The following is a 24376-nucleotide window of genomic DNA, read 5'->3' as shown; positions in this document are numbered from 1 at the left end:
CGGCTATTTAAATCACGCATCGATTGGGAGCGATCTGACCGGATGCCGTTCATATCTCTACAGAATTCGCAGTTGCTTAAGGCGCAGCTTAGGGAAAGTTTTGTTTTTTCAGTGCATCCAATATACTTTATGAATACATTTGAAAAATGTTCGCATTAATTTGAGTAAATACGCGCCTTTTCCGTTACATTTTCGGCTTTGCCCTTTCTTGTTAGTTAAGAGGTCAGTGCTAAGGGAAAAACTCGGATGGTTTTTTATGTTTCCTTTCAATGTTACACGTGCATGTTGCGAAAACTGTCGGAAAGTGAATAACAACAGGAACTCGCAGCTAAAAGCGGCGGGAACTTCATCTTATCCTGCCCTTGTATGCCCTCGAGCGTGTTCAGTGTTACCTATTCAGAGACTCAATAGGTACTAGATGGGAACAGCAGGTATGTGTGTGTTAAAGGTGTTAACACCCACCGTGAAAAATAAGCAGTAAAGTAAAATCGGAAGGGATTCTTTTGTTCCGTTTAACACAAGGAAGTTTTTCATTCCTCACTCGTTCCGGAAAAACTGTGATTGAGTTTTCACACGGTCCCTAACGATGAACTTCAAATAACCGAGAAATGATTGTCTATACACACCTGGGGCGCACACCTTATGAATAAATATTAATTTTATTACATTTATCAAAAGAAGCTTTAGATAAAACTCCTTAATTGAATAGCTTGATTTGTCACGCAGTCTTTGATTGTCAAGCATGATTTGTAACTAGTGGAGAATGCCAGAAATTAATTGACAGAGATCTGAGGGCTACAGTTTATTGATTTCTGCCGTGTTTTTCAGCGTTTTAGAAATAACAGCCAATTGACTGACAGTCTCGCGTTACCAAATGATAGAAATTAAGTGTCTTTTCGAATCACGACATTGTATCTGTCATTTAAGCATGAGAAACTATCCGCAGTCAAAAATATTTTACCCTGCAGAATGCGAGTCGACCTTGAACTTGCCCAATCGTCACCGTTTAGACTGAGGCTGTGTTTCGCTTGGGTTCTGCCCTTTGACATGCATAAGTTTCTTCTCTGCCCAGCTTCCACTGATACACTACTTACAATCGTTATTTACGATTATCGCTTGTCGTAATTATGTTGAACATATCAATAGCTCATGGTGCTTAGTTTCTGTTCAATTCATTTGGGTATTCTTAGAATAGTTTCAGTGTCTTTAGGAGTATTTATTTTAGGACCGTCACGTGTGAGCGACTTTCAGTCATTTAATACTTCGTAGAATCTTCAAATTTCATGGCTATTGCACTTAAGAGATTATAGAACACACCTCAGCCATGTGCGTTCAGGGACTGATGCTCGCCGCTTTTTCTATTTCCTCTTTCAAAGAGGATATTTTTTAATGCTACTCCCTTAGGCAGTTTTATACGAAAAGCACCATATATAAATTACCTCCATATGATTACAAGATTTCGTAATATTTTCATTTCTGCACTGGTTGTGGTTGTATTCACCGGGACTCCCCCGCCCAATACGTAAGCGTGACGTATCAATGACGTCAATTGCTCTACTTCCTTCTAAATTAGGATTTTAAAAACCTTCGCTCCGCGCTATTTTGGCGCTCAGTTTATCAGTCTTCGGTGCCAACTCGCCATCATGTCAACTTCAAACGAGCCTCCTGTTAAAGTACAAGTTCTGTACCTTGTGAGAAGAAAAAAGGTAAGCCGTTTACTGACGATGTTTCACTTGCATTTTGCGCTTCTTTGGCTCTCGAAATTGGTATCACTAGCAACCCGTCCCTTCTCACACAACTCTTATCTGGAGAAGTTTACGGTGAACTTAAACTGAATGATGTATAGAAAGATGCATTTAACCCAAGGTTTTAATCTCAAGAAGATCAACGAGCTTTCATCTGACTACCGTTAATTATCGTTGGTCAGCCGCGTTTGCCGATTGTTTATCTTTGTACTAATTCTAGACGACGTTTGCTTTTTCTCGTTATGAACAGTGGGAAACAAAAGACGTTAGCGTGAGTGGATTCGACGGAAAATGTAAGTGTTCCCTTCTTCCTTATATTTATCTCCATATGGAGTACATATGCTTCATGGACACGGTTTCAATTCAACGCCACAACCAAATTAGTACGCCTTGGTTCGATGAGTGGTAATTGTTTTTGGGATCGCCCACTCTCTTATCAACGGCAATGACAACAAGTTATTTATAAACATCTCACAGTTGGAAATAAGAGCGAAAGAAATTTTTGACTACAAGTTGCCTTTTGAAATCGGCGATTCGCGTTTAGATTAAGTACGATCTTTGAAGTGCGAAGCATTTCATTTTGATTTTGTCAATCAAGTTAATTCTAGCGATCGAAATGACACCTGCAAGAACTTGCTCAATGGTTTTGCGATTGAGAAACTATACACAGTTCAGAAAGTGGTGGGATTGCTTGTTATGATGTTGTCTGTGCCCCACTCACCCCCGGCCCACAGACTGTTTCACCTGGCTGTTTGTAGCTTCTTTTCTCACAAGTAACCAAGTAAAATGAACAGAAAGTCAGACAAAGAGTACCTTAGAAGTGAAGATGGTTCATTTTGAGCCTCATTTTAAGATGGAATTTCTTGCAAGAGGCAGAATGATATACCCATGAGATAAATCTTAAGTTTTCCAAAGTGGTGCTAAATGTCATGATCCTCTAACTATTTTGAACTACCTTAAAGCTACATGAGGTAAGTGACATAAATAACCAAAATGCTGCAACACGCATGGCATTAAGATACTGTAACAGGTCTTGATCTGCTACAAACTGCTCTGTGTGCTTCACTTCCTAGTCAAGTTACTGTAAGATATTTCATTACTGTGATGAAAGCACAAATTGATAGAAATTTGACTTGTCATGGATTCAAAATTCTGAATGCCATAATCTGTCACCCACTAAAAAATATTCCATTTTTAGTCATAGTCTTAAGTCATAGTCAAAACTCCTTCTTCATTTTTTGATCATTGCATTCAGACTTGATTTGGTTCCAACAAAATTCATCTGTAGTTTGTATTGATACTTATAATTTGTTCAACAATCAAGAGCCACTCTTTTGGATGATAATATCCCTATTCTCTTAGTATTAATGTTTGTTTTAGCAATGATACTTCAAGAGAGGATATGATGCCAATCATTGTTGGCGATTAAAGGATTAAGATTATGCCTAGATAGCGGGGAGGAAAATTTGAGGAAATAGTTGTGATCAGGAGGGTATTGATCTGATCTAATTCCAAATTCTCTGAACTTACCTACAAAGAAGTGTATAGAAACTTTCACAGAGAGTGTCCACCATGATCTTAGGAATGAGGAGGACAGAAAGAAGCCCCTACAGGGGCTTATTTGAAATACAGAAATCAATAACAGCCACATTTGTTTTTTAATCTTGCTTAGGATTAGTGTGATTAACAATAATTTGAATATTTAACATGCCTTTTGCTCATCAGGTCAAATAAAAGTTGAATCAACAGCAAGGAAAATCTTGCGACAGAAAACGATGGAAATTGAAGTGTCAGGGAACAACTTCTGTGTGGTAGAGATGGGTACAGCAGGTTGTCATAGCAATGTGATTGGACTTTTATGTATGAAACGGGACTCCAAAATACAAGGGCATTTCTTTAAGTCCCAACACAAGGAAATACTCAACAACTTGATGACCATACTCAGAGAGTGCTGTAGAGGTGAGAGAAGTGTTTTGTTCATGATTTAAGTTGCCAATTGCTATTGAAAGAATTAACAACATTGATGTGAGACATCACTTGCTTGAAACACTTTCAGCAGCTATTTATTGTGACCAGTTTTGAGAGATAAATTTTTCTTTTTGCCATTTTCAAAAGTAATAACTTTCCTAAATGTTGATTGATTTTAACTCAAATAATAAAACAAGTGGGAAGATATCTGACATGGCCTATGAATAAGAAAACAAAAATGGTGAGAAACTTTTTTTACATCCATATCTCATTTTGAATTTAAATTTCTGCAATTTATTGAGTATCATTATTTGTGCAAACAAAGAGCCTTGGATAATCCTGACATATTTACTTATAATCTAGATAGAATTTGTGGATCACCAGAGCCAATAACTGACATTTTTAGAGTCAGGCAAGGATAGTATTGCTTTAGCATATTCAGTCACTTCCCACCTTAACTAAGGAGACAGTTAAACAATCAAACACCTGTTGTGATAAGGTTATTATTCAAACTTGTGCCTAATTGAATACTTAATGGTGGTACTTGATAGTTGCACCTGTCTTGTGAAGCTTTGAGACTTTGTCATTAATTTGTTTGTGTGTTAATTTGTAGTTGATTCATTTGATGTGAACTTGGATGAAGACCTGAACTGTTTCCCTTCTCAGTCAACCAAAGCCCAACTTCATGTCTTCCATGACAAGATCTGTTTGTCATCAAACTCTGGTTATGATTTCAAAATCTTGTGTGAATATCCATTGAATTCCCTTTCAAACTGGCAACAAGACCCAACAAACGTGACACTGACCATAGTGCACAAAGGCAAAGAAGAAAAGCTGCTTTTAAAGACTGACAAAGGAAGGGGTATTTGTGCAAAGTTATCCTCATCTGTTCAAGAAGGATATCAAGGAGTACAACAATGTGATGGCAATTCCAATATTATCACAATACCTTCAAGGATAAGCAAAAGTTGTGAAATTTTGGATCACCTGCATCGTCGTACCAGACCAAAAGCAAATTCAATGTTATCCTCAAAGAGAAAACCAAAACCAAAGTCCCAACTTACCCTTGAACTGAGCATGGACACCAAAGATTTTAAACAGAACTACCCTGATCCATGTTTTGCTGGCACTGGACCTTTTGAAAGTAATGTGACTGTAGAAAGCAAGGTGAAACTTACAGCTCTCGAGATTTGTGATGAAACAAATGGTCAGAACAGCTGTTCATCACCCAGTGACGTACACGACAGTGTGACTCTACAACCTTCTCCCCCTCCAATTCCACAAAGACAAGCCAAACAAAATTCAGCAAGAGCGTACACATTACCACCCAGCTTTCGGATTGTGTCCCAACTGGATGTTGGGGAAAGGCAGCGCCTTAAAAGTGAGATATCATCTAAGGGAATAAAAACTGTTGAAATTAAGGAGCTCGTTCAACCAATACGTGTAGATCCTCTTTATAGAAATTTTGGAAACCATTGTGATTCATACACAGGCTTAAAGATAAATGTGGAAACAAATAAAACATCTGAATCATGTGGTGTGTGTTCACCTGAAGGAGAGGAACAGGATATTTTCAGCATGGCAGGAAGTGAGGGAGGCTCAGAACCTTGTGTGGAGGAGCCTACAGTTATGCAAAACAGGGCATCACCACAACCTTTCATGATGTCAGATTCTGTTCCAAACTCCCATGCAGATAGGAAAATTCAGGATGAAGATAAAGAACAAAGTTCAGATAGCACCTGTCACTATGTGAACTTGCCTGAAGGGTCAAGACCAAGCTGTTATCTTTACATGAATCTTCCTAATTTGAAGACAGCACCCAAAGAGGCAGCTGTTTATGTTAATCATGTGTTTATGAGTCACAGTATGCAAGGGATTTATGAAAATGTCCAACAGTTTTACAATGAGAAGTTAGAAGAGTGTGGAGCTCCACCTGTTCCTCCACCAGTGCTTAAACCTCGCCAGCCTCCCCCGAGATTACCAAAAAGGGCATGTGGAGGTGGGCAAAGAGTACAGCCAACGCCCCCCAGGAGTCCGCCACATATGGGGGCTCCTCATTCACCACCTCCACCCCGTCCACCCAAAAAACATGGGGGCGTTTCAAAGATACTGGTATGTTTATGTATATTTATTCATCCATTTTGTTAAATATTTAGCCACTGTGGGCATAAGGTTCTCTGTTTCTCCATGAGGTGAGAGAATCTAGCTGTGGAAATTGGAAGGTGTGAAGAAGGAGTTAACTTTTTTCTCACCTTACTGAGGAAAAATGATTCTCATCTTTCTTAATTTTACTGGCAAGATGGGTTAAGTTAGATGGGGCAAGTTAGCATCTGTCCTCCTCCTTTATGTGGTAGATATTTTGTTTCAGTGATGTAAAAAAGCATTTTTGTTGGATTTAGGAAAGAGGCATTCAGCGGCAACAAGACATCCAAGTTACAATTGCAGTTTTTGCATCAAAAGCAGTAGCTGGTAGGGAGTGGTTTCTGCGCATTGTTGTGATGCAACATGACCCTGATGATTCCACATTCAAGGTAAGTTATGATATCTGCTATAAATGATGTGTCAAAGTTCCACCTGGCTTTTCTCAATTCTGAGTTTTAGGTTTCCTTGCAATTTTTGCTAATGCTAGAGGGGATCATCTTTAAGATGTTGATTTTTCTTAATACGCAACCTTCCATAGTACCATTTTCTAGACCTAGAAATACATCAGAAGTCATGAAAAATGACTAAATGTTATATGTTTGAAATTCTAAAGAAAAAATATCCTAGTTACCACATCATTCTGATTTTTCATAATCAACTCCCCAATTTTTGGTCTTGGGAAACATTCAAAAGGTCCAAAGACACTGTGGTTGCTAAACATTCTAAATGGCAATGCTTATTTAACATACATTTTCAATCTGCTTGTTCCTTAAAGATGGTGATGGATCGTGAACTTGCAAGTAACTACCGCCTCATGCAGACCCACCCATTCAGTATCTCCTCAGACATAGTCATATCACTGAAACACCAGTGCAAACAATTTAAACTTACCAGTGAAAATGCTCAAGTAAGTTTTATGATTATTACTAATGATTTACCGTATATTTCCTGTTGCTGATTTTCATTCAGTTAAACCTAGTTTTAGCTAAGCATGTTTTGCTGGTGTGAAAATAAAATAACAATTACTACTAGTCATCAAGTATTGGTTATGGAAAACTGAAAAAAAATTTTTTGGCGGAGTTACATGTGACCTGCATTTCATTTAGGAAATAGTCCTAAAAGTTAGAACAGAATAATATTTTTATTATTTACAATATTTATTTCCATTTACTCTAAATTCCTACTTGCAGGAGGTTGGCTATAACATCATTAAGGACCTTTTGCATGGTTTTTGGTTTGTGATCGAGTTTCACCTCGAACACTTGAGCAGTGATGGGGAACACTTTGTGGGAAATGTCTGCGTAGAACCCAAAGATCTTCTTCCTGGTGAAAAGTGTCCTGTAAACAAAAGGGTTAATCTTGGAATTAATGAAGACTTTGAATTGAAGGTTCATCCGGTAAGTTATGATTGCATTTGTTCATTGACACTTGCTTTTGAAATGTTTGAAAACCCACTGTTCTAGCTAAGTTTTGCTTGTTATATTTATGTAAGCCTGCAGAGTACCTACATCTACTAGTCACTTGTAAAAAAATTGTGGTTTTGTGCTCCATTGTAAAGTAATTGTTATCCTTAAGTTTTAGCCTTTTAACTCCTTACACCTTACCATTAGATTCTCTCTACGCTGATTCTTACATTTCCTGTGGTAATGACCAGCAGAATTTGTTTGACAATCAGGAGCCTCTTTAATTGGTGGTCTTTTCCATTATTCTAATGTGACCTTTACATTTGATTCAAGGGTAATTCTGCAAGGCAAAATTAGAAGCCATTCACTCCTAGGGGTGAAAAGCTTAAGCTTGCTAATTCTTAAGTTTCATAGGGGCAAGTTACATTTTTACCCCACGGTAAAGCATTATTGTGACAGTTCCACAGCAAGTTGTTTACTGAAAAGAGTAACAGATCATTTGTGCACAGAAACTGAAACCTTTTGAAGGCAAACAAGTTTTACAAAAGATGATCAAATATTTACCAAACATTTTGATTTTGAATTTCAGCAACGCGTTAATTGTAAACAACATGGAATTCTTCGGGGACAGGAAAACCAGACAAGCAAACATGTGATTTCTGATTATGCAAAACGGAAAAAAATGTGTGGATTGCTTGATATTTCCTCATACAAACAAAACTGGAGAGATGTTGCTGGAAAGTTGAGGTTTAGCTGGGAGGAAATAAAGGGCATCGAGGACAAAGCACATAGATGCCCCACCTTTTCACCAATGGAAGATGTTCTTACGACATGGGAACAGAGGGATCCTGAAAGCAGCTTGGAAAGACTTATCAGGGTATTAAGAGACATTGAACGATTTGATGTCATAAGTGATCTCGGTTTTCCAGTAGGCTCTGAAATTTTATGATCCATGCCACGCTGTTGCTGATTTATGAAGAATGATGATGAGTGTTATGGGCTGGTGTACCTGAAATTTGAAACCAAGTTCACCCTTCGGTAATTAAAAGCAAAGTGAGGTCCAAGACAAATATATACTTTGTTTGTTTTTAAGTGAGAAAGAAATCACTGTTTCAATTTAATTTTATGACAGTGAAATTAACTGACTACTAAATTGAAATTGGTCTACTGCAGCCCAGTCCCAAGTAGTTCTCAAGTGTAAGGAAAGGTAGAAAAACGTAACTGAAATGACATTCTCATGCTTACATCACTGGTAAGTGCTGGGCTTAAGGACTGCTTAATTTATAGGGTATCATTAGTCGTATTTCTGGTGTGAAATTGAAATTAATTTTTCTAAAATGTCTCTTCATTTTTTTGATCAGTTTATGCTCCTTGATGAGTTTCCCATTTTGAATGGATTACAAAATTTTCATCTTGAAAAGTCATTTTACTTAAATTGTACTGTATCATTCAATTTTTTGTTAAAAAAAAAAAAAAGACAACAAAAAAAGGCCAGAATTCTTGGTTCTTAAAAATCAGTGCCAATATAAAACTCTTATCTCAGGGTCAGAGAAAATGGTTGAAAAACAGCCTGTTTACTGCGAACAAGTTTTAGCTCTTGGAGATGGAGGGGGCTGGGGTGGGGAGTTTTGAGACGACAGGTTTTACAGATACTTGGGTGTAGCTTTGGTATCTACCCTAATTTGGTTTTTTGGATTAGGAACTAACATGTCAAAAGGTAGAATAAACCTGCTAGGGTTTGTAATGGTCACAAAAATGCTTGTATTTGTTTACAGTTTTTATACATTTCTGTCTTTTTTTCCTAATTTTTTAAACAAATCTTCTTTGTACAAGGCATTTTCATAACTTTAATGGCAACTTGCTCTACCATTGCAGTAGGTTCCTTTAACATACAGTTTCAGTGTAATACTTTTTTGGTGTATATTTTGATGAGGTGATTGACAAAGGTAACCTACATGTAGGTTACAACATGTGCATGGCACCAAAACTAAATGTTTGTTTCTTCCTATGGGAGTTGTTATAAAGTAAAAGTTTCACTTTAAGTTTACTGAAATAAATGCATTTTTACAAAAATGTGCCTCCCCTTATAAATCTACCAAGTAAGTTCCCTAAAAACTTGTCTTTGGTTTTATGCAAAACCAACAAAATCACCAAAGATACTACGCAAGACAACCTGTGTTGTTTTATGAATAAAAATCAATTTTATTAGTATGTTTGATGGTTATAAGTGATATCAACACTGAAGCTTTAAGTGCTCAAGTTTAGGGAAAGATTTTACATGGGTTTTGAATTTATGACTTTCTCTATCCACTGCAGTAATAAATTTCTAGCAGGAACAGTTACACTGAAACAACCTTTTACCTTTAAACCCTTTTACATGTAATATTGACTAAGATCTAACTTCTCCTTTCACTGCTACTGCTGAATCACACCTTGAGGTCATGAGAATAAAGGAAATGATCATCAGCTTAAGTAAGACGCTCATGATTTTGAAACAAATTGTCCTTGTCAGTACCATAGGAAATGTATAGTCCTAGAGAATAGTTAGGAGAATATATATACAGATCATAGGGTAAGAGAGGTGAAGCAATTATTTCAGAAAGGAATTGTGACTATTTCCTTCTGGAATGAGAAAACCCATTTTTTAACATTTTTCCACAATCACAAGAAATTTTATTAACTATTAAATAAAGATTCTTTACATCTTAGCATAGTGTAACTACTTCAAGGCTTCAACTCTGACTAACATGTGATTAAACACACTGTGACTCAGTAAGACACAGAGAATAATTAGATGTTCATTTTCAACCCCAAAAAAATATTCTTTGCTAAATTATCTTTCTTTGCACAAATAACAAAGAAGAGTGAAAGATTAAATTGACTCCAGTCTTGCTAATTTTCTTTATTAACAACATCATCAGTCTTGTAAGGGACAAGTACAACAAGTACAACAGTCAACAGTCAACAAACATTAACCATTTAACTCCCATGAGTGACCAAGACAGAATTTCTCCCTACAATATCAATACAATATCAACCAGATAAGTGATGAGAATAAAGAAAAATATCAATTTGGAGATAATTAGTTGATCTAATACTAAATTCTTTGAACTAACATTGTAAGAATTGTATGGCTGGCAGTAAGGAGAATAACAAATTGGATATGGGTGTAAAAGGGTTAAATAACTCAGTCTGGAAACCCTCAGAAGAATGTCAGCACAGATGGAAAATGACTACTGGATTACAAGTATGATCAAATATGATGCTTAACCTTATAGTGTTTTTTTTTACACACATTTACATTTAGCAACCTGCCTACTATATTTAAAGCAAATCTTGACTTTTCCTAGTATTTCCTTTGAATGCAATTCTCTTGGACTTTAAACATGTACACATCACTTTCAATTTACTTGAAGCTGCATGCTAGTGTAAGCTTCTGTAGAAAATTTCACATCCCTTGATACCAGCCTTCATGGTCACTTGTCTTTTCAAAGAAGCGGTGTCTATAAGGAAAGCATGATGGCCAGTATCCAAGTGAATAACTTACAAAGAGAGAAGCTTAACCATTTCTCAGAGATAAAAAAACTGAGAAGAAGTATGAACTGTGATAAGTAGTTCTTTATGATGTTATATCCTCTCTGATAACCATATAGCTGCTTTACAACCTGTCTGTATGGCTGTGGATAATGCTTGGTACATCGGTGCCTGAAGAAAATTTAACAAGCATAAAACAGAAAAGCATAATTAACCTATGACATAAAAGATTGGGTTTCAATAGCTGCCTTTAGTTTTACTCTCCTAAACTCTACGTATGGTAACAATTTTAAAATTCTAAGTAAGGCCAAGTAACACTAAATCCTGCTGCCTTTTTTATCACAGTACTGTGGCTTTGACACTAATTCCCCACATTGATTTTTTAAACAATATGGATACCAACAAAGAAACAAACAAATAAATCCTGCAAACTCTGGTACACCATATATTAGCAGCTTACCTTTTCAGCATCATGTTCCTCCCCAATGTGGAGATGTTCTAACTCTTCATCACGAAACTTTTGTATTGTCTAAAATTCACAAAGGTTTATATCATGAAATAACTTTATTTAATTCAGTTTTCCAAAAATATTAATGAGCTTCTCCAGGCTAGAAGCAAACCAGAAATACATACCATGTTTATTTTGGCAGAAACCACTTTCTTTTTCTAGATCATTAGTGTCATTGATATTGAGAAAAATTGTTTTGTGGCACTGCTTTCTTAACATCTCACTACTGTTCAGAAAATTATTTAACTCAAAAGAATTGAACTCAAAAATTATGTTTTTTTTAATGGGGAAAGAAAAAAATTGCTACCTGGTAATAGATAGAAGTTCAGCAAACAAGGAATTCCAACTTACATCTAATAAATCTTTATTTTCATCTGTCACCCCTTCTACTAGCAGCTCTCTCAGTTGACTGAAATTGAAGCAAACTATTTTTCAGAGATAAAAATTACATGTGCCTATTCAATTTTTCATTTTAACCAGTTATAGTTATTTTATTGTCGAATGCTGTAATATGCACATTAGAGTATGTGTTGTGAATTTCAAGGCACTAATTAAATAAAACTTCAGAGGTCAGCCATTAAATTTTTCTTAAATGAAATTCAGTGTATTTCTTCAAGATATAGAAATGCAAAGCTTTTTTTAAGATTGAATTTTACTCCAACAAAAACACATTTCAGGACAGTAGTAACATTCCCATCCACATAAGAGTCCTAGAGTGTGCAAACTACACAAGAATGACTTTTGGTTTACGACACCAAATTCTCTATGCACCCATAAACAACTCAGCCAAAAACAAAATCTGTGGCAGCTACAGGAAATGACTATTTATGACTAAATATTGGGAGTTAAACAGGTCTAGCAACCAAAACTAAAACCCAAATATTTTAAGAAGGGAGTAATTAGCTGCCATTACTGACAGAATATAATGCAGCTCACTTGTCGTAATGTTCACTGATCACTTCTTCCACAGCTACAGTACAAGCCATGGCAGCTTCCTTCCCAAGTAGAGCAGTTCCTGCTCCTACATACAAAGTATAAAATTAACCAAGGATGAGCCAACGAAAATAAGAATCTGAAGGTGCTAGCTACCCATACTTAAGTTTATGAATCAGTTTTGCACCTCACAAAACAGTTAAGGTACAAGTCTCACAGGCAATTGAGTCTGGTTCAAATGAAGCACAATTTTTTCTGCCTTGAGCAGCAATTTGTTTTGAAAACCTCTCCACCTCCCTGCCAATATTAGTTAGAAGAGACCACTTCTTTTTCCCTTTGTAGGAAAATTATCTGAGCCAGCATGAAACACACAGATTTAGTTTAACATTAGGCCTGAATATTCAGCCTGAATAACCACTTACATTTTGGCAAAAAAATAAACCCAACTTTCGCATATAAATAGTTCCTTCCTTTTGGAGAGAAACAGGGCTCAAATTAAGAGAACAAAGAGAATGAAGCTGATAATTGTACTTAAAAAGAGAAAACACATAATTGATATTATTACTCTTTATATATTTAAATAATCATGAAAGGTTTGTGACTAATTTGTAGGTTTCTGGACAGTTAAATATTTCTAACACTTACATCAACTATACCTAAAACATATCCTGCTATATTCCACAGAGGTATCAGAGCTGTGGGCCTGACTCTTCTCTCAGCCACAATCTGCTCAAACTTTTTAAGGTGTTCCTTTTCCTGATCCCACATATGCTACCAATTTTTTAAGAGAATAATTAAAGTTATTATTTTTCAACATGCTGGTCAGTATGTGTACTAAGACTAATAATTATTGTGTATCAGTTGATATGATACAATCAGCAACTATTATTACCTTACTACAAACAAAATAACATTAGATAAAAACAAATACTTCCACCTGTTTATGCGCACAAAACAATCGTATTATAATTACATAATCTACTGCATTCTACATATTTTTTTTGAAGGGGATTTTACCCAGTATGATCCATTAACAGAGGAATCCATGCCCTTGTTGGCATGTACATTCCACTCTATAGATAGGCCAATATTTTCCTACGTTGTGTCAAAAAAACTCAATTTCTGTATCGAGGATGTCTCGTGGAATATCATCATAGGCTTAAAAGACAACCTGGCCTAAATAAGGATCACACAGAAATGTCAAAACGTGGTAGTTGGACGGATGGTCTGTACAGTAGCCCTTTGATAAGTGGGGAGGGATTTTCCGTAGGAGAGATGACCGAAAGCCGTCTAGACATAGAAATCCCATACGGCTTAGGGTAAAATTTCCGCACAGCCCCATACTATTGTAAAACAAATCTGTTTTCCCAATGGCAATGTACTGTTTTTGTCATTGTTTTCTCTATCCAAGAACTGAATGCACAATGTAGTATGGGGCTGTGCAGAAATTTTACCCGGCTTTGAAATAACACTTATTTTGAAGAACCTGTTTCAAATCTTTTGTAATAAAAAGAAGTAAACAAAGGTGCAAAAGTTTCCGATCATACCCGCCCCGTAAGCTTTTGAGAACATCGACAGAAAATCAGAAAAATTAAGCCCAAGAAGTCTGAGATCTACCTGGATGGTTGGTCCTACGCTAGTTTTTCCGAGAACTGCCATCTGCCCAGCATATATTCGATCAGCTCCCAGTTCTCCTGCATGGTCTACGCGAATTATTCTGTCAATATGCGATCTTGGTCTTGTTACACGCGTTCTTGTGGCCTGAGAGCAAAGACATCTTCTGGAAACTCTCAGCACCGGTGCCGCCATCTTCAATCTCGCTCGAAGCGCGGAGATTGGTAACCAAGGTTGGACCTAGTCAATCACTGTTGCCTAAGTCACGAAGGAAGCATGTGATGCGTTCTAACAGTTATTTGAGTATTTATCCTGGGGCGATTTTGGCTGTACTTGCACTTATTGGTTTTGCTTAGCAGATCATTGGAAGTTCGTCGGTGTCGATTGGGAAGCGTGTAGAAGATGCAGCTTATTACCACAGTTGTGTTCGCTATTAGCTTGCTAAGTGTCCCAGGTGAGACTCGACCTTGGGTCCACAGCTTGTTGCAAGAAAATCCATTATCTTCCGACATAAAAACAGATCGGCCCATCATAGGTGAGTCATGCATATGATCGTGTTGTGAGATTTAATTTTTCTTTAAGAGGAGATCCGAGGTAACCAAAGCCCCAAAAATCACGTAGTTACCTTCAGTGTTATTGTTTTACCTTAAGTTTGCAACGAGGGATCTGCTGAATTTATTCAGAATAATTATATCTAACGAAAATACAATTACTTTGGTGTTTATCCTTCTCAGTAGGAGAAAGTCAAAGAGCTGTATTGAATTTTTTTCAAAGTGGTCTTTGAAAAAATTAACAAGTTAGAGAAGTGATTTTACTCCATTCTTTTTCCTGCTGAGGCTAATTGATATGTCACTTGAAATTATTAAATATTTTTCTGCATATGACATCAGAATCCAGTCTTGCATTTATTTTTATTGTGTTTTGTTTTACTGTTGAAAGGAATTCTGGCCCAAAACACAGATGGCTATGTCCAGACTTTTGGGCCAACATACATTGTTGCCTCTTACATCAAGTACATAGAGTCTGCTGGAGGAAGAGTTGTACCAATTCGGTATCCTTTAACACAAGTGTAATATTCTGCAATTTATTTTTAGCTTGCAAAGGGATTGAATAGATTGAATATGCACTTTTTGGATTAAAATTGACAGCTGTAGACCAAGTTCAATCTGCTAAAACCTTAGCAGAGAGTAGGTAGGTAGGTGAGAAGGTACTTTATTTCTTCCACATTATACTCATGAGTTTAAGACTGATTTAAATGTCAACATGCTATAGGGTAGGCCTGAAAAGGGCTTTTGTCGGTTGGAGACAGTGGATATTTCAGCACATCAAAATGAGGTCATTCTGAGAGTCAAAGGGTATTGTTTTTAAAGATTTTAGATATATGAAAATTCACATATTTGCACTGCGGTGGAAAGATGAAATTAAGGGATCCTTGCAGCTAAGAACACTACTGAAACGAGTAGTCGTAAATAGGACCTGAAAAAAATTCAGGCCCGTTCGGGATTTGAACCCATGACCTCTGCGATACCGGTGTAGCGCTCTACTGTATTGTTTTTGTCGGTTAATTGTCTTATTGGTAGTCTGGTCTGTGAAACAGTTAATTAATAAGTAATGTTTGTCAATTGTATTTGATCAGTTTCCTTTTGGTTATTAATAAGCAGAGCTTGGTTTTTGAATGCCTTTTCCAACCATCTTTTTCCCTCCACTTTCTCCTTACTTTACACATGTTGTAGAATTTTGCATATTTGTCATACCACAATGCATAATTCATTCTTGATTAATTGAGGGGAAATTAATATGGTTTTATGAACAATCCCAAGATCAAAATATCCTTGGTATTTATGAAATTTGTGCTAATTTCATTTGAATTATTCAGCTTCTGAGAAGTCGTGATTGTTAAATGGGACATGTCATGGAGTATTAGAGGCTGTTAAATTATCAATAAGTGTCATTATAATTTATATTGTGAGAAGGCTGTTTTTATTAACCAATGGCAGAAACAACTTGACTGAGGATCAGTTAGAAGATTTGTTTAAGTCAATCAATGGGTAAGATGACTAAAAGAAGTCTTAATTTTCACATAGTGTGTACTCATCTGGTAGCCACAAATTATTGTTGAACAATTTTAAATTAATTGAGATTGTTGGATGAAAGCAGTGTGAAGTTAACCCATGAACTGGAAGACATTTTTGGAACAATCTCATATTTTTTAAAACATATTGAGCCACATCCGAGCAACTATTGCATGAAATAAATTTACCTGAGGATGTAAATTTAAGATATCCATACTTATGTGACAATAACAAACGCTTGGCTAGGTTAGGCACATCTTGTGGCTCAAAGCCTAGTTTGATCTAAAATTCTCCCATCAATTTCAGTTTGTTTCAGATCATGATAATTATCAATACAAGCCAAAGAAAAACTAAAATCAAAGTAGTTTTAAAAATTTTAAATCAAATGAATATGTGAACAACAGCAAATTTGATAAATATTTATGACTAATTTTCTCTTAATCCTTTAATACCCATAAGTGGCCAAGACAGAATTTTGTGTTACAATATCAATACAATGTCAACCAGATAAGTGATGAGAATAAAGAAAATTGTCAATTAGGGGATAATTAGTTGATCCAATACTAAATTCTCTGAACTAACATTATAAGGATTATATGGTTGACACTAAGAAGAATTACAAATTTGATCTGGGAGTTAAAGGGTTAATGTGTTTTCTTTTTGGATATAGCGTCTTATTTCCAGGTGGTGGAGCAAATATATATGACTCGCCATACTCAAGAACAGGCAATATAATCTTTAATCTGGCAAAGAAGGCCAATGATGCTGGAGATGTCTTTCCACTCTGGGGAACTTGCTTGGGATTTCAGTTTCTCAGTGTTCAAGGAGCTGGTGGAAGAAAAATTACTTCAGATGTGGATGGTGAAGATTTTAGTGTTCCTTTGAATCTCAGTGAAGGTGAGAATTTAAACAACATTTTATTATTATTATTATTATTATCATTATTATTATTATTATTATTATCATTATTATTATTATTATTATTATCATTATTATTATTATTATTATTATTATTATTATTATCATTATTATTATTATTATTATCATTATTATTATTATTATTATTAAAAGAAATTCAAGTGGTGTTTTCAGTATTAGATCTTTCCTCTCTTATATTTCTAGGTTACAAATCTAGTCGCCTTTTAGGATCTGCACCTGAAAACATAATAACTTACCTGAAAACAGACAATGTTACTTATAACCATCACAGGGAGTGTATATCTACAGAGGCAAGTATATATTTTAGGTTGGATTGTTCGTAGATTAGAGGTCTAATCACATACAAAGGCTACATATGGGTGATTAAAACACCAATGGTTATGTATCCCTCTTGCTCTAAAACTGGTAAATTTTTTACCATTTGGGTTCGGTTTGGGTCTTGATTTTGACATTTTTTTTTAATTTAAAATTTTTTCTTTAATGAGTAACTAGTTTGACTCTGAAAAAAAAAAAACAGGGAGAAATCAGTTGCTTTGGTCCAAAACAGGATAAGGGTTCCTGGAAGCATGCTAAGTATTTTCAACACTGATTTTCTCCTTACAAATTTGAATAAATTGTTGATTAAATAAGTGAAAAATTAAATTATTTTATGAAAATCATCAATTACTAATTCTCATACTAATACATTAGCAATATATTTTTAGTCTGGCTATATGTAAAGGGGTTAATAGCACATCCAAGATGATTTTGGATTATGCATGATGTTTCCCATTCAAGCTCTCTGCTACACTTGTTTTCTTACCTTCCCAAGGTCAGCTCTGAATGGATAACCAACTGTGTGCCCCCTTACTTGCAATATTTCTGTCACCTTATCTTTTCAACCTCTTTATGTTATTCTTTCCCTGTCTGCTTTTTTGTACTTGACCTGAAAAGCCCACCTGAGATATCAGTCTACTGCCTGATGTTATCATGATTATGTGTGACAGTAGGACAAAGAGTTTTCTTTTGAAAGATAGTGATGTCACAATATTATCATTTTAGACATATTCACAAGACGAGCAGTTAAAGAAGTTCTACAATTGTCTATCAACCAACAGAGGCAAGAAAGGAAAGGAGTTTGTATCAACAATTGAAGGTAGGGCTTTCCCGACAGGTTGACAGTATCCATTTATACTCCTGCATGGAGAGAGGCACTGTGGTAGACAATTGTCTAGCTCAAAATACAGAACACAATGACTGGCTAGGCCTCCAAACACGGATGTCTCTAGCATGGTCTAGCATGCTTACTGTGAGGCTGTAGATGCTCCCATGCTAAAAATTAAACCATCCCATTTCTGTGGCCACTCAATAAAAATTTGACTGTACATCCTCCATGTGTGGATATTTTCATGGGCTACCATATGGTCTCCTATCAGTATTTCTCATCTTCCATAGCATATGACTATCCATTTTATGGTACACAATGGCATCCTGAAAAGAACTCTTTTGAATGGACCCTTCATGAGGCCATAAATCATTCTGAAGAAGCTGTAGCAGTTACACAGTATGTGGCAGATTTTTTTGTCAACCAAGGTAAGTGCCCTAGTCACATAATCTGATTGGCATTATCCATTCCCCATTTCTATGTGTAATCACTTCTTCCTTGCATCACCTAACCCCACATTTATGCAGTCTTGGACAATGGAGTGAATCATTCCTCTAGAGTTCCCCTTAGAAAGCCAAATTTTCAGCAAAGAAAGGTGTGTGAGATTTGCCATGTGTCTGAGGTCTGGAACAACAAAAAAAGTAATTGACTCTCTTGTGAGGATTCAAGCTCGAGCTAATTAAGATTTCTTCCCAAAGTGAAATTACTGTATGTATAATCATCCCTATTTTGCCACTGGGGAAAAGACAACCTTGGAGGCAGGGTTATCTCAACTACATGCCACCACATGAAACCAGTTGGAAATATTTCAAGGCTCTCTGTACCTAAAGGGTGATAGACATTTGGCTTAGATATTAAATCATGATTCCGTTCTCAGCTCGTCTAAGTGGACACAGATTTCCAAGCAAGGAGGAGGAAGATGCTGCATTGATTTACCACGATAATCCAATCTACTGTAAACCGGAATTAACACACTTTGAGCAGTGCTACATTTTCTAGAGGCGCCTAATGGCTTGTGGCTTGTGCATCATCAAACCAAGGAGGTTTCGAATGTGTGTCCAACACGAGCTAAAGTAATTACTGTGGAATCTTTTTAGTGTTGGTTTCTTTAATTAATCAGATGCAAGACCATAAAAACTAGTAAATCTTGAATGGGTCATATATGTTAAAGGGCGCCTTTCGATCGAGTGGCGATGCACTAAACTATAAGTAATTGCATGGGCCAATAATAAAGAAGAGAAATATGATAGAAGCCAGCGAGAATTCAAAGCGACTACATAAAATGTATGTAAGGCACAAGAAAAAGTGACAGAGTCGAGATGGTTTATATTTACTTTTGCTTTTGATTGAGAGGGTGTCCCGAGATTTGTCTATACGCAAAAAATGTTTATTTTATGATATGTCCATTGTTTCTATGGTCACCGTGGTAGGACCATTTGGAATTTAATTCGGCCAGTAATCATTAAGTGATCACAGAAAATTAGATAACCGCGAAATAAGGGTCCGGTTTGTTGATTCTGAGTTTGATAACTCACCGAATTGGACGGCACAAAGTCCTGTTTTTATCTCATAAAAACTATGACAACAAATAGAAGGGAAATACTGGTTGGCTAAACTTATTCATTAAAAATAATTTCCAGAATTTATCCTATTTTCCATGTTTAAAATGAAGTTTATGATGCGTAGACTGTCTCATTGTTAGTTTGATGCGCATACTGTGCTATTTCTCTTATTACACCTTCAATATCCAATAAAATTCGAGAATTTTTGTTAGTTTTGATTACCATGAAGGTAAACCATTGTGGCGAGCTCCGGCTACAAGTAAGAAATGACATTTTCTTTTAAGTGGACATTAATGAGGCTTTAATTGGGAAGATCGCTTTTTAATTGAGTGTCATAGAACTAGACCCCAGGTGATTGCATAGTTTTGATTATGGGTAGGGGTTGGGTTTTATAAAGTTATTTAACGTGACATATTATGGCTGAGTTAGGTTAAACAGAGTAACCTACAAAGTGCCATACCAAAATTGTAGTGAAATCATATGCATTTACCGGCGAAATAGAATAATATTTTGTACGCTGTTGGGCGTGTTTTATATGAAGAGAATCGGAAGCTTAAGCCATTAACGCGGATCGCAACCCTTTAGCTGGGTTGCGGTTGAATGTAATTTGTATGTTGTTTGCAAATAAATATGAATAATTTTCTTTCCTTTTTATTGTGAAAGGCGGAAAATATCACGAGGGAGTATTACACCAATTTTATGGATTCTAAAATTTACGCGTAAAACCCCTTCGAATTGACGACGAGCATGTGCCACCTTACGTTATTACGATATATGATGTGTTGTTTCGACTAATAATCACGTGTCCCTCAGCCCAAGAGCAGGTTCTGCGTCACAAGCGTTAGGTCGCGAAGCCTGCGGGAGGTCCTCGAGCTGTCTGGCTCTCACTTCTCGAGCCAGACCCCCCAGCGGGAGGGCGCGATTTTTCTCGTGGACTTCGCTAGAAGCTCGCGTGATGTTGGTGCAGCAGGGTGTATGCTCACATGAAAAATTAGGAACCTATTTTGTAAAAACTGCCCTGAAATGTTAACCCTGACTTTAAAACTTTTGCCTCCATCATGCGCAATTTCCATGATTGTAATTTTGGTCAGCCTCGAAAGAGGTGGAACTTACAATCGATTTTTTTACACCTCCACTTGCTTGTAAATTACAGGGATGAATCCATCAGAGTCAGAAAAATGGAGCTCGATGGAGCCCTACGTTTTGAACTGATTTACTCTGTAGAGTGGCCTCAATCACCAGTCACTACGTCCACAATCTCCGCGCTTTACTATGAATCTGAATTCGCAATAGGGGTTTTCGCTTTCCTTTCCCTTTTTTGCTTTCGCATGACACACAACATAAAAGTTCGTCTGTTTTGATAACGAAACATCGAAAATGCCTCTGATTAATGCGGTGGTGCTTGTTTTGAGTACTTGTATGCTGAATGTTGTAATTGATACTCGGCCTCAGTTTCTCAGTTCACTCAAGGGAAGGCACTCTCTCCTAAAGAAAAAACAGATCGGCCCATTATAGATAAGTCAAGATTTTATTATTTTAATTTTTCTCAATTCTAAATTGTCTATCACTCAAGAATGTTGCAAATTGATTAAAATTACAAAAATTTAACTAGACCCAGATGAAAAAACACTTCTGTTGATAAGCAAGCGGTTTTAACAGGTTTATTTACTTCAATCAACAAAAGCTTTACATCTCTCGTTTGAAAAGTGTTCTGACAAACATGGAAGTATCTTTCGTGGTCTCCGCAAATTAATTTTCTTCTATCACGTTTAACGCTTCCTTGGAAAGATTGACAAAACGCCAAGCAGCCATTTCGAAATTTAGCGTTCCTGCTTAATCACCTCGCGCGAGGAAAAACGTGTCACTATTTGGTTCCATTCTTTCCTGTGGAAAAAAGACACCATGACTTAGTTCAAACTATACACTAGTGAATTGTGCTTTGGAGCCACTAATAGCAAATGTATTAAACCGAAACATATTCTCTGTCTGTTGAGACAGTTTTGCAGCGTTCAGTGCCCAGATGAACACATGTCGTGGTTTTCTCATGCTGGATGTTAGTTTAAAAGTACCTGCTCGCTGTTGTGTAGTTGGACTGATTTCAACACGTTCCTTCAAATAGAACCAAGTGTGTGGTTTCAAATAATTCTGCAAAAACATCTGTTCACCTCTTGCATTAAACATCACCTTTGGTACCCATAAGACAAACCTGGTGACAAGGTATCTCCCAGGAACTCCACCAGCTACGAAAAGGTATTTATCTATATGACTATGGATGCAGTTTTGAGAAGTTTAACGAAACAAAATTACCAGATGAAGATGACTTTTAAAGAACGTTAAATGATGAGCATATATCTGATGAGCGATATGAACATGTAAAAAAGGTATGGAAGATGTCTAATATCAAATCAATCGGAGAATATCATGATCTATATCTTGAATGAGATGTTCTTCGATTATCGGAAGTGTTTGAAAACTTTAGAAACACATGTTTGCAAAATTACAAGCCAGATCCACGCCATTACTTTACACCTCCTGGACTGTCATGGAATGCTGTGTTGAAGATGACCGACATCAAACTGGAATTAATGACAGAAATTGATATGTTTTTATTTATTGAAAAAGGTATATGGGGTGGAATCAGTTATATTACTAACAGACATGGAAAAACTAATAATAAACATATGAAAACCATTACAAAGAGGAACCATCAAAGTATATTATGTATGTAGATACCAATAACTTGTACGGATATGCCATGAAAGGTGGTCAAAGAAGAGCCACAGGTCCAATCTGGTCTGTGAAGGTCTTAAATATCGAAAAATCACTTGTGAATAAAGGTGAGCCTATTCTCTACTATCTTAAAGATGGACTAAAGTGTGGTTTCGTCAGAGAAGAGCTTGAGATTGTTCCTCCTCGAAATGAGTTACCTCCTAAAGGAATTCGCTGATTTGAGAAAAAAACTATTGAAAATGCATCAAGACCCCCGTCGTTCAAGAGAATAATATTCACATTCTCTTCGGAACTCGCGAGTGAGACATTGTTTTATCTGTGTAAAAATTCAAGCTGCCTTGAAATCAAGGTTGTTTTGAAAATGCGTCAGAAGTGTTTTTTTGAAATCACGGTTGAAATCAACCTTGATTTCGAGATTTAAAAATTCATGAGTTGCCTTGAAATCAAGGTTGTTTAAAAATGCACCATGACCCGCTTTGTATATCTACTGGCATTAATAATTGTGTTTTTGTTTATTTCGCCATTTTAATCGGTCTTATCTTGTAACCTCTATACTATTCTACAGACCTTGATCCTTGCCCACTCTTCCCCAGTGGTCTTGATGCTTGCCCACTCCTCCCCAGTCTGCAAGTTTTGTGGTGGTACATTGTCCATCTACATTTACACAATCCTTGTCAATAGCCTGATAATTCTCAAGGCAAACCTCATATCCAGATGAGCTGATTATGGTCTGGGAATTTCCACAGGTTTTTATGTATACATATATATATTTTTTGGAAACTGTTGAGCAGTTTTTTTCTTTTTCTTTTATCCTGACTTCTGATGAAAGCACAAAGTTCTCATAAAATAATTGTTGTTGAGTCAGTGATTTAACAATTTTTTTTGCTGCAATGTGTCTCATTCTTTCAGAGCAATCCTTGCCAAAACACGGAATGCAACATGAAGACTTTCGGGCGAACTTACTTTAGCGCCGGTTACATCAAGTACATAGAATCTGCAGGAGGAAGAGTTGTACCAATTCGGTATCCTTTGAACTGATTCCAAGAAAATAATAAAAAGTATATATGGTTCTTCCTTGAGAGATCATCAAACTTAATAGCAGTAATTGACAGAAAAGCTCCTCTGGGAAAATTGTAGGTGTCCTAGGATTCTTCGCTTAGGTAATTGACAGGCGCCCGTAAGCGAACCCAAATCAACATCTAACCCCCAAATTAACCAACACATTTCCTTTTCAGAGAAGAGTACAAAACATTAAGTTCTTTGATCACAAAATTTCTAGTTTCTTGTTGTTTCGCTTGCTTCCGTTCTTTTTTTTTTTTTTTTTTTTTTTTTTTTTTTTTTTTTTGAGACCTCGTTGATGGCTTTTTCCTTCCCGGCCGCGTTTTTCTTTTGCGGTGTTCAAAACAGTCTAGTTTTCCTAATAGTCTCCAAACAACTGGTTGCGCTAAAAAACCGAACCAGTATTATACATCACAATCGGCCGAAACAGCTCGCTTGTTCAACTCCCTGCTCTAAGTAATGAAATAAATAGAGCTGTTGGTCGATAATGGGTTTCCAAGAATTTACAAGAAAATGTACTCAATTAATAGAACTATAGCCACTAATTTTGTCGATATAGCGCCACTCACCTTTTAAAATTTTTTGGCAGCTACTGACGCAAATAAAGGGCAGACGTTTTCACTTTTTAACGAAAATGTAATGTATGTCAAGAACTACAGCCGCTTGAACCATTTTGTCTATCATTTTTAGTTTTTTATTCGTTTATGTCGTTCATGTAATTCATTGACTTCTGAAATATGTATTAAGTAGAAATGATAAATATAGCCAAGATTGAAGAATAATATATAGATTTAGCCAAGCCTAAAAGCGGAGCTTGGATTTTTTTTCCCCGCACGTCTAGTCCTGGCCAGTGCACTGACCACTGGACTACTGGACAAAGCTGTGGCGTTGGCGTGCCCGCGGTACAGTTGACCACGCATGTTAAAAGTGGCACCTTGTACGGTCATACAACCAAATTTTTTCGGCTTGATGGGTTGCTACTATTTTGTATAATTATGGGGCTACGCTCTGCGAGCTCCGCTA

General features: G+C 36.5%; 3 protein-coding genes across 3 annotated transcripts; 2 read left to right on the top strand and 1 right to left on the bottom strand.

Moving 5' to 3' along the window:
- The first annotated feature begins 311 nt into the window (after window positions 1–311).
- On the top strand, window positions 312–9331 carry LOC113683868 (uncharacterized). Its single transcript, XM_027201155.2, has 9 exons — window positions 312–431; window positions 1574–1706; window positions 1996–2038; window positions 3471–3704; window positions 4327–5825; window positions 6113–6244; window positions 6631–6762; window positions 7046–7252; window positions 7848–9331. The coding sequence occupies exons 2-9, from the start codon at window positions 1644–1646 to the stop codon at window positions 8205–8207; spliced, it is 2670 nt and encodes an 889-aa protein (XP_027056956.2). The 5' UTR covers window positions 312–431; window positions 1574–1643; the 3' UTR covers window positions 8208–9331.
- Window positions 9332–9436: 105 nt separating this feature from the next.
- LOC113683870 (NADPH-dependent 3-demethoxyubiquinone 3-hydroxylase, mitochondrial) lies at window positions 9437–14087 on the bottom strand. The gene is made up of 6 exons (XM_089185386.1): window positions 13851–14087; window positions 12890–13004; window positions 12237–12321; window positions 11652–11709; window positions 11253–11321; window positions 9437–10963 (listed from the first exon to the last, which is right to left on the bottom strand). The coding sequence occupies exons 1-6, from the start codon at window positions 14040–14042 to the stop codon at window positions 10886–10888; spliced, it is 597 nt and encodes a 198-aa protein (XP_089041512.1). The 5' UTR covers window positions 14043–14087; the 3' UTR covers window positions 9437–10885.
- Window positions 14068–20206, top strand: LOC113683869 (gamma-glutamyl hydrolase). Its single transcript, XM_027201156.2, has 8 exons — window positions 14068–14382; window positions 14787–14898; window positions 15845–15895; window positions 16590–16816; window positions 17042–17148; window positions 17900–17993; window positions 18293–18430; window positions 18880–20206. Exons 1-8 carry the CDS (start codon window positions 14250–14252, stop codon window positions 18999–19001), a joined length of 984 nt encoding a protein of 327 aa, XP_027056957.2. The 5' UTR covers window positions 14068–14249; the 3' UTR covers window positions 19002–20206.
- Window positions 20207–24376: the final 4170 nt, after the last annotated feature.

Source organism: Pocillopora damicornis, chromosome 10 (genome assembly GCF_964200805.1).
Source record: "Pocillopora damicornis chromosome 10, jaPocDami1.2, whole genome shotgun sequence".
In the NCBI taxonomy this organism is placed as follows: Eukaryota; Metazoa; Cnidaria; class Anthozoa; order Scleractinia; family Pocilloporidae; genus Pocillopora; species Pocillopora damicornis.
The sequence above is the reverse complement of the archived record's forward strand: the minus strand, read 5'-3'. Positions and strand labels throughout refer to the sequence as shown.